The 11158-nt window shown below is 37.8% G+C and overlaps 1 protein-coding gene across 3 annotated transcripts in view; it reads left to right on the top strand.

The window, feature by feature from the left end:
* The window catches only part of LIPC (lipase C, hepatic type), a 64565-nt gene extending 53778 nt beyond the window's left edge, over positions 1-10787 (top strand). For all 3 annotated transcript variants that reach the window (XM_064456539.1, XM_064456541.1, XM_064456540.1), the window contains 5 exons: positions 1414-1647; positions 2559-2801; positions 6427-6547; positions 7251-7469; positions 9610-10787. In XM_064456539.1, the coding sequence (XP_064312609.1) occupies positions 1414-1647; positions 2559-2801; positions 6427-6547; positions 7251-7469; positions 9610-9715 (923 nt within the window). In that variant the 3' untranslated portion in view covers positions 9716-10787. The remainder of the gene's footprint in view (positions 1-1413; positions 1648-2558; positions 2802-6426; positions 6548-7250; positions 7470-9609) is intronic.
* The last annotated feature ends 371 nt before the right edge of the window (positions 10788-11158 follow it).

Here is an 11158-nt window from a genome sequence, read left to right on the forward strand (position 1 = left end):
AGTATCCCTAATAGATGAATAGATTTGCTTAAATAAAAATAGATTTGCTTAAATTAAACAAAGTTAAACATACCACTTGATTGTTTTGACTAGTGGCATTTTGAACCTTCTGTAATGTTTTGTAACTGCACTAATTATGAGCGTAATGAAAATATATTTGTAAGGATACTGATAAACTGTATTCAGTACCACATCTAATGCACAGTGACAGCTTAAAAAAAAACCCAAACCAAAACAGAAGTGCATTCTACACAAGATCCATATCAGCTACAGAGAAAACATTTTACTTTCTGATTTGGGAGTGAGGCAAATATGCGTGACTGCAGTTTGAAGTCCCAGTTCTGATCTTGGATTCATTGCCACACCGCATAGTCCCTAATGCCAAGAAGCTGATTTTACACAATGTGTCATGATATTACACCTGTGTATACACCAAAGGACTCTAATTCATCAGCACTGTTTGTTCAAACCATATTAGTATATCAAACCTCAATAACGGATAAGTAAAGAAACATTAAAACACATTATTAATTGTAACAGCTACGTGCATTGTTCAGCAAAAATTATTCAGGCTTGTAACAATAAGCTCCAAGAATTCATTGTGATAAAAGCTATTAAAAATAAAAGGAAATGTATGCCTTCAGGGTGACATTCCTACTTGTAGCCTGTGTTATTAGTCTTGTCCAGTTACATCTATGCAACTATTTTAGTCCATAGTACCAACTGAAGAACCTCAAATTTAGAAGCTTGTCCTCAAAACCGAAGGCAGCTTTAAACTACACAGGCAGTCCTTTTCCATAAATCAGTTCCCAACTAAAAAGAGCCCCCCACAAAAATATCTAGCAAGCTAAAAATCAGCAAGACTCCCCTATTTAGTGGAATGTTATTTTTCTGAATACCATAACAATTTGCCTTGAAGACTTTTAAAGTTGAAAAATTACAAACAACTTCTGGCAGACACACAGCTCTTAAGCAAAAAGCAAAGCTTTATAAAGTTACAGATCCCAAATGTGGGCTAAAAGTCAACCTTGCTGTGGCACTGGTGTCTTCAAAAAGGCCTCTGAAATGCATGACCTCTAGAGTAATAAAGAACAAAATAAAGTAAGCATCCCTCAACTGACAAAGGAGTAGTGAGCATGGTTTGTCTATAACAAACACATCTATCTATGGGTCTGCATCCTGTGGTTGTAACAGTTACTGTGTATTACAGCGCCTGCGTTTACTTTACCTTTTGGTGTAACCACATACCCTCTCTGCAGGACAAAAGTTCCTAGCATTGTTTCTATCAGTAAAAGACCTTGTAAAGTATTAGTGCTCTCTGTTTTCAAATATTTATCATAGACTTGTCTCAAAACAGTATAAGAACAACCCATCTATACTATATCACAACTGGATTATTTGCATTTATTGCAGGCCTTGACCCTGCTGGTCCCTTGTTTGAAGGAATGTCACCAACAGACCGTTTATCTCCAGATGATGCAAACTTTGTAGACGCAATTCATACATTCACTAAACAGCACATGGGTCTCAGTGTTGGCATCAAGCAGCCTGTGGCTCATTTTGACTTTTATCCCAATGGAGGCACCTTTCAGCCTGGCTGTCACATCATGCATGTGTATAACCACATTGCACAATACGGAATCACTGGTAAGAGCCAATGGCACAAAATAGGAAGCAGCATTGTGGCTGCACTGACAGTGTATCTAGGAGACCCTGTGGTCTTAAACAGCACCTAATGGGAGTTATCAGCGGCAACAAGAACTGTTCACTGAAAAATCTCAAAAGAGTACTGTTGATGCAGCATACTGCATTGCAAAAATATTCACGTTATCTAAATATTCACGCTATCTAAAAGTAGGCCTTGTTAGCAGAGAATTCATGACAAATGTGAAACCAAGCATCAGCTAGAAAGCTTATCAGCAGACACATAAAAACATCATGATATCCTGACACACAGTAGAAAATAACTTTCATAATTTGATGACACTTAAGAAAAAGATCGTAAAAGCAGATCTATGTATTTAGTACTTTTTAATGTATTTAATACATTTTTTACTTTTTCCCCAGTAGCAGCTGCAAGCAAAATTTAATTCAAAATGAGAGTTTGTCATTCTGATAGGGACAAAATATAACATTACCATGTAAGCGTCCAAAAGACAACAGTGTTCAACCATTCAGAATGAGACTGCTGTCTTTAATGTGGCATGACCTGAAAGACTGCATATAGCCTCATATTGCATTTCATATTGCCCAAAACAGTCAGGACAATGAAAACAAGGTTCATATTTACAATCTTAAACAGTCAGGCTAGAGAAGTTTAAGCAGCAAATTATTCAATTTTATTATCATGTAGGTTCAGCCAAACTGTTTTTGGATGATCCTAAAAGTAAAGTTGCTACAATGTATGACTTCTGAGGCAAAATGATTATGTTTTAGTAGTAAAGGGGGTGGGGGAAAAATAATAACATATGTTTATAGTTGATCACTGTACTCCTCTGCAGTTAAAATGGTAAAGAGGAACAAGAGCATGCAAAATTTTGTTGTCTGCATTTTTTCAGGCATCACTCAAACTGTGAAATGTGCCCACGAGAGGTCAGTTCATTTGTTCATCGACTCTCTGCTTCACAACGATAAGCAAAGCACAGCATACTGGTGCAACGACATCAACACCTTCAACAAAGGAATGTGCCTCAGCTGTAGGAAGAATCGGTGCAACACACTGGGCTACAACATCAGGGAGGAAAGCCTCCTAAAAAGTAGACAACTCTTTTTGAAAACAAGAGCACATACGCCTTTCAAAGGTTTGTGAGAATACTTGTTACGGTCTCCAGATTGATGACAAAGTGAGAGAATGAGCCCAAGCTTTGTGATCCTGTTAACTCATTTATTAAAGCTTATAAAAATCTATAGGAATAATCAGTTTGCTGAGGCAACTGAGAATCCCAGTAGACCGTCTTGATGCCCCTTCACTGAGATCCTGACTCTTTAATATTTCTCTGGGAAAAAGCATGCTGTATGCTTGTCACAGGCTAACTGTGGACCTGAGGAATCAGAGATGCTTAGGGTCTTGGTCTACAGGGTTTTCTTACAACTGGCCTGTGCGAGTTTGTTGTAACATACACAGGCATACAGCCAAGCCAAAAAAAGCAGCATAATTGCTCTGGGAGGCCTGTAAAACCTGTTCCAAGTTTGCCCAGATTTTATCTGCAATTAGTCTACAAGATGACATATAAATTATTCTTCTCAAACAATGGATAGACAACAGAATAGCATGGACTTTTACAGAGCATAACCCTTGTACTAAAATAAAGTGACCAGTACACTACCTTTATCTCCATTAAATTACTTCATCGAGAGCACAAAGTAATAATTTTCTAAGCTCAGAGAGACAATCAATGTGCTTCCTAGCACATATCACCAGATAGAGGGGAAGTAGTCTGACAGGGAAACAGAGCCTATCTGCCAGTCTCCATTACAAAATGGCCTGGCTGTAGGCTGGTTACAACTTGGCTGTCAGAGGGCCCGCAAGGCAACTGCTGCTGTTGAGCATTCACCTGCCAGTGGGAAGGTTTACGTATGTTTTAAAGCGAGAACGACCAGGACTGTGTGGGGTGAATGGCAGGGATATGCTTCTTCCAAGGGACTCTCAGTGTAGGGACTTTTGGCGTGTGGCACTCCTCCTCACTACCTCCTTCCCTGGCTATTGGTGAGGCATGTGGCTAGCAACAGTGTGGAACAGCCTGGGCAGCCTGGCAGCTGTGGGCCACCACACACGGAAGAGACTTGTGAAGTGTGCCCACCTCCTCACTGAGCAGCTGGTGCCCTTCCCACAGCCCCCTCAGCACCTGGGCACCTGCTGCACCACAGGCCTGCCCCTCACTCAGCCCTGAGGCAGTGCCCAGGGCCCTGCCTACCCCCGGGCTCCCCCAGAAGAGCCCCACAGCCATGGGGGTCCCTCACCACCTCACCCGCTGCCAGCGCTGGTTTGTTTTGCCTGGCACAGGTGGAAAGGGGGTGCCTCCCTCCTGTTGGAGGGGGTCAGCCCGCTTGTCCCTTGCCCAGGACATTGGTGTTGGGGAAGCACTTTGAATGTTGACAGTGTGCCCCTGGCATGGACACTCAAGAGTTTTCCAGCCCTGAGAAATGCTTAAAAATGCTGCTTGCATTACACATCTCATTTCCCCACAGTTCCCAGTACTCAACTGCAATACCACAGATTAAAAAAATATACAAAATTTCAGGTACTTTTAAAATAATTTTGGAAGTCTCTCACTAATTCAGCTCTGAAGTATACAGTGATGACTCCAGAGGGGTCTGCTCAGCCCTGATATTCATAGCAGCTGAATCTGCTTTGTGAAATGCCTCAGGAAGCTTCCTGAAGTAGAATTAGAAATTCTAGAGGCCATGTCTAGTTCCCAGTGTAATTTTGCTGCAGTAGAGCCAGGTCACCATCAGAATCAAGAAAGCGAATTGCTCTGAGAATTGTCCACTACCACCACAGCTGGGCACAGAAATGTGATCCCTGTGTTGCATTCTCTGGACATGGAGGTAGTTTCAGCTTGTGGTAATATACCTTTGTATTACTGGCTTTGATTTCAGTTTGAAACTGTTGCATTTTTATGCTTGGAACTGGTTTTGCTTCAACAAACCTGTCCTTGGCACATATGCAGATATCAATGCCCCAGACTGTGGTTTCCTTTCACAAAACTTCCCAAACAAGGCAGCAACTGTGGGAGGGTGTGTACAAAGTCATCTTTGTAACGCTCTTAAAATGTTTGAAGATCATGTGAGAAGCCCAAAGAGAAATTTGAGAAACCTAGCATTACACTTCACAATCCTCTGTGTCTTCATGAAATCTGATGTTTCAATTTTGAAGTTAACAGAGTTATGTTCTGGAGCATACATTAATCCAGTTCAAACAAACAAAAGAATTGTTACAAAGAAGTTAACATTTACAATAAAGCTGTGATGGGACCCTGAGTCAGAGTTCTTATATGAATATGATCACCTTTTCCTTAAAGTGAGCATCATAACCACAGGAAAAGCCTAGGCTTTATCAGAGCGTACACTAGAACAATCAATTTTCACAACAAGAGACAACTCAGAGAAAGACAGGTTAGTAATAAAAGTGATCTGTAAACAAGCCTCTCTGCCTACTTTGTCCTCATCAAGTTTGCAGCAAAGAATCAGCCGTTTCATTTTCTACTGCGTGATACCTTTTCAAAAGAAAATATTGTTCACTAGCATACAATAAGTATGAAACAACCACCAAGATACAGCTTTTCTAGCAAATACCTTCCATTGTGAATACTCGGAGCTGCACAAAAAAAAAAAATCTGTGCATATACATTAAAAAATTTACTCCTTTAGCAGTAAGTGGAGCCATTCTCAGGTGTAGCGAAGCCTGAAGTGGGTGAGAAGAAGAAATGAGGAAAGAGCACCTTTCTGCTCAAAAACTTGTGTGCAATAATGTTTAGCAGAACAGTTTCCCGTGTGTAACTTGACCAGATTGCAATAATAAATACAACACTCCTAATTCTTTCAAATACTCTATGGTCTTTGTTAATAGAAATTACTTAGGGTTTTCTTAACACCTAAATCTATCAGTTTTGTCAAGATGGCTGGTAGAATCACCAGACAGAATAATTTTGGACATTTAAATCTAGCTGACAATATCTGTGTGCACATGGCCTCTAACTGAATGTAGAGTTTGGGTTTTTTTCCATAACTTACTAAATGTCAAACTGCTTGTAATCAGCACACTGATGATTTCTTAGGCATTATTCATTCTGACAATATTCAGTTCAAAGACTTAGCTAAACACTCTTCTTCTAGAAATCCCCAAATCTCAAAGTATTAATGGTGTCTTTCTTATAGTAATGTGCTTGGAACAAAGTCATATTGTTAATGGATGCATGTTAAGCACAATGTATCATTATGTGGTCAAGGAAAGTTTGTGAGTCATCTGTTTTGCAGGGTGATTTTCTAGCCGATCAGAGAAGAAGCCTGACTACATTGCATAAGGTCTTCAATTGGTATCATACATCTCTAGCCATGTGTCCAGTCATAAGGATGTCTCTGGTGATTAGATAAGAGGGCTTGCCAGAAATTCTAACAATTAACTTCAGAAAAGCTGAAATACTTCCCATGGAAGAATATTTTATCCTACAAAGGGAACTCAGCCCAGGTTACCTTTTTTCCTCCATTCTTTTAAATAGAGCAACAGGGCCCCAAACCCTAACGGATTACACAGCACACTAACAATCATAAAAATGATGTTTTAAGCACAACAAATTTGTTTAAAAAATAAAATGGAATATCAATCAAGTTTCTGCTTGATTTGATAAGCAAAATTATTTTGCTTGAGAAATCTACTGCTTCTTTGCCCACTAATTTAATAACTTTGCAAATTCTTCCTTTATACAGTCTATCATTATCAGTTCAAGATCCACTTCATCAATGAAATGCAAGCCAAGCAGATAGACCCAACTTTTACCATCTCTCTGACAGGCACTACAGAGGATGTTAAAAACCTGCCCATCACACTGTAAGTATTGATATTACATGTCATTGTACAATAAGTGACAAACAAGGTGCCAATTTCTGTATCATGCTATGAGTGAAATGGTTTACTACAGCTAAGTGAAGATGAACTGCAAATCGTCCTCTCTTCACCCATACTTCCTAGAAATCAAGCTTTCACAATGTTCATAAAGTTTCTGCTGAAAAATCTCTGTAAAACTTAGCAATCTTGGAAGTTTCCCTGAACATTAAGTATCCTGTCCACTTATGTTCAGTCCATCCCATTGCTAACACAGGGAGGTCTAATCAATCAATTTACACACAAATAAATAAGAAGCTATAATTAAGGTAAAGAATTTTTGATATTTCTGATGATGGACACTATCTGTATTAACAAAAGCAAAAGCAACAGTGTGGGTCAGCATTTGCTCTAGCAAAGACATAACATAGATGCTATTATGGGACACCTTTTCTTTTTCTGTCAGAAACCACTACTGCTTCACCAACTGTTCAAGCTTCTCCTACTTCTTTTCTATCATGTTGTCATATTTCACCACTTTATGCACCTGGAGGAAGAGTATCCTAGGGACAGTAATGTTCCCTCCTAGAGAAGGAGGAGGAAACAGTTTTTCCTTTGGTTTTAAAAGAGAAATCCCGCCCCCACCCCACCCCCCTCCCCCCGAATCTATAATAATAAGATAGCATTATTCTGGTTTTGTTTTCTGCAGAGTTGAAAGTATTAATGCGAATAAAACCTACTCTTTCCTCGTCACCCTGGACACTGATATTGGTGAGCTAATAATGATCAAGTTCAAATGGGAAGGAACTGCAGTTTGGGAGAATATCTGGGACACATTTCAAACCATAATACCATGGACAAAAGGAACCCGTCGACCAGGACTTATAGTAAAGACAATAAGAGTGAAAGCAGGGGAAACACAGCAAAAGTAAGTGTAATGGAAACACTATTTTTCTGTAATAACACCACAGATGTTTGACACACAGGTTATCCTACTTAAAATACAAGCATCTGAGTCCCAGCACTCACACCAATGGTGAATTTATCCATGTACAACATCTGGCTTTCTCCCCTCCCCCTCAGATCAGACTGCATGATTTTTAAGTGACTTAAAGAATTTCTTTGTTCTCACATCAGAAATGACTAGTGGTAAATGTTCTGGCTCACCACTACCACTAATCTGAGTTTAAGGCACAATAACCTTGGGTGACAATTTTGTTGATACTTGGCAATAGAGGATAGAGAAGGAGTTAGCACACAGATCCAAGGAAGACTTTTTGAAGTTCTGCAATACAATTTTTCTATACAATTAATGACAATAACTGATGACAATTTCAGAATTATTTTTAGAATGTGATTATCTCAGTCCATAAGGACCATATGGGATTTCAAAGAAATAAGATACTTTGTAAGATAAATATTGACTCCAACACTAAGGCTATGAAAAATTAAAATTCCTACTTACAAAAAATATGCCCAATCTTAATTATTTGACTTTCAATACCTACTTCATAGAGAAATTCAGCAGCAACATTCTTGAAAGTAGCCATTAGAAGGATTGCATGCAGAGCTACAGAGTCATTTGATTATTCATTGAAGTTAAGGGCTTTATCATAAAATTCCTTTATTTTTGTCTCATTCATTTAAAAGCCAGCCCAGTGTCTGATAGCTGATAATGAATTGCTACACTGTGCAGGCTGTTTCTTGCAGCAATAAACTGTGGAAGCAAAGTTTATGCTACAGACATTTTGAAATTTCTATAGTGGGCAAACAGAATGTGAGCAGTCCTGGAAAACAAAAAGACTATCTATACTTCTACATATCACACTTGCCCTGGTATTTGACAGTAACTTTTGCACTCTGGTTTTACTTTTTTCTGTAGTACGAATTTAGTAATGTGAATTTTGTCAGCTGAACTCTGAAGTAGCATCAGAGAGCAGTTTTATGGGGGAAAAATTATGAACGCAAACTGAAGTCTGTGTTTTGGTTTTGTTGTTCTTCCTGTTTGTTCATTTGGGTTTTTTGTTGTTTTGTGGTGTTTTTTTCTGGGGGTGGGGGGTGTTCTTTTTTCTTTTTCCCATGCTGATTGCTTTGAAACAGGATCACCAGGTCTGTGTAGCCTTGTTCTCTACATACAGCAATGCCAATAACACTTCTGAAACTGCTTATTCACACAGAGAAATTTCAGCCAGAAGACAGAAAAATAAAATTTCTAATGATTCCCATCCTTTGAGAAATTTTAACTGGGCAGCCTAATTAAGATTAATAAGAAAAGCATGTCTTAGCTTCTAACTGTGGCTCAGTCTTAGAAGGTGGTTTTTCCTTGCTAGTGTCTCTTTCTTACCAGCACCAGTTATACCTACTGCAGACTTTCTGGGGAACAATACTTATTGGCAGAGCTGCATCTCCTTGATACTGACACAAAAGACAAATGAAACAATGTAAAGAGAAATTTTCATAAGACAATCTGTGTATACTCAGGGGCAGATGAGGGATCATATTTTCTTGGGTTTTGTCCCCCTGAAAATGTATTTGTAGGTATTTTCCTCTCCTCACCCAGCACTTGGCACATGCTCCTGCCATAAAAAAAAAAAATAAATTCAATAACATCTCCTGCTGTTTTAAAAGTGATGATCCCAAATCAGTACTGACCTAGCTGCCAAAGCAAACTAAAGCATAATATACATCGCAAATTAGAGACCTCTGTTCAAATAGATTTTTGTACCCTGAGAAAGCAGAAGGAAGGCTGTGAAAGGTTTACATCAGGTATACTTATCCTTCTAACCAAAAAGCTCCTTTCCAATACAGCTGTGTCTATAACCTGGCACAAGCCAATTATTACAGATGTGCTACTTAAGAAGTCCTAGGAAATAAGTAACCGGGGTGGGTAGTTATTATACTACCAAAAAATGATGCTGGTATCTTCAGGTATCTAACGTTCCTTAGAAGTTTTTTTGCTGCAAGAAGTGTGAGTTTGTGTCAAGTCAGTGTATCTAGAGAGCATACTTTTATACAGATAGCAGTCCTAAAAAGTAACATTATACTTACATGTTGTGTTTTCTTTCCAGAATGACATTTTGTTCTCAAAGCATTGATAATGTTCACCTACATCCAGCCCAAGAGAAAACATTTGTAAGGTGTGAAGATCGCTTTCGGAGACAAAACAGAAAGTGAGCAAGAACACAAAAAAACAACTACTCACCAAAATGTATCCAAAATACTATACATCTAAGTAAAATGTTTTAAAAATACCCAGCTACATTAGATTTAAATATACTGACAGTTTCAGATGTGAAGAAAATACATTTTAAAAAAATTTAAATTTTGTGATGCAACAGTACGCTGAAATATGCACTTTGTTCATCTACGAGCCTACTCTCAAAGTGATCAATAAGCAATTTAATCAACAGTACCGGTCAATTCTAAATTGTTTAAAGTTTTCAAAAACACCTCCTCACTAGAAATAAGATTACTATTTGAAAGAATCATCACCACAAGCCTTTGAAAAATTTCGTTTTGTTGGATTTAAGGAAAAAAGGAGCCTTACTTCCATTAAATACTTTGAAACATGAATAGTGACTACTACCAGTTAAAACTTACCTAAATTATTCCCCTAATGAAGGGCAAGTTAAATAATTCATAGAAGAAAATATTCCCAAATAGATAAAAGTTAACAAAGAGTTTGAACTTTTTACTTCATAATGCTCTAGAACTAAAATGCATCTCATCATACAGAATGCTTGGGCCATCTGTCACAACCATACGACAAGCCAAATAACTATATCACCTAAAAATGCTATACCAAACCTTGACCTATTGGAAAATGCTTTGCTGTTTAACTATTTTAATTAAAGTACCAATTTACATTGCTAGTAATTTAATTAATGATGCTTAGTATACTACAGGCAATTCTAGCATAACTAAGTTCAGTTAACTTTTGCATTAAAGTAATATTTACCTGTTCAGGTAAGGCCTGAGATTTTTAGATAGCAAATCACTGTATAGCAGATTTCAGCATGACTTGAAACTGCATGAATAAGTGAAAATGGTAAAACCTTCAAGCATCTTCAGTGTGTAAACACCATAGTGCCACATAGCGTAACATGACAGTGTACGGCAATATAAACAAACATACACTATTTCCTTGTTTCCCATGTCGGAATATAAAAATACATAAAGGAACATTATCATCTCAGATTTTTTATTTTATGGTTGGTGCATACTGAAATAAAAATCAATAAATATGTCAGAGTATTTCATTTGTCACTTTCTAATCTAAGCACAAGATTAATGAAAAATTATGCTTCTACAACTCTGTATTCTCAATATAATTTGTTTTAAATGTTCTCTAAATGGTAAAAAAATGTGCAAGATAGTAAGAAGACCTGGAGCAAAGCATATTTTCCATACCAAGATATTGCAGGGAATTTTGAATTGAAATATACAGATGTTATCTGGATTAAAGTGATATTTATTTGAAATGCATGACAAATGAACAGTTTGAGCAGAGCTAGCAATCCTTCAAGTAATGAACAGTGATCAAATGTTGAATGCAGGCATCTTTGCCCATCATTCAGAATATTAACTTCTAACTTTTAAAAGCTGATTTCAATAACT

Source organism: Phalacrocorax carbo, chromosome 7 (genome assembly GCF_963921805.1).
Source record: "Phalacrocorax carbo chromosome 7, bPhaCar2.1, whole genome shotgun sequence".
Taxonomy (NCBI): Eukaryota; Metazoa; Chordata; class Aves; order Suliformes; family Phalacrocoracidae; genus Phalacrocorax; species Phalacrocorax carbo.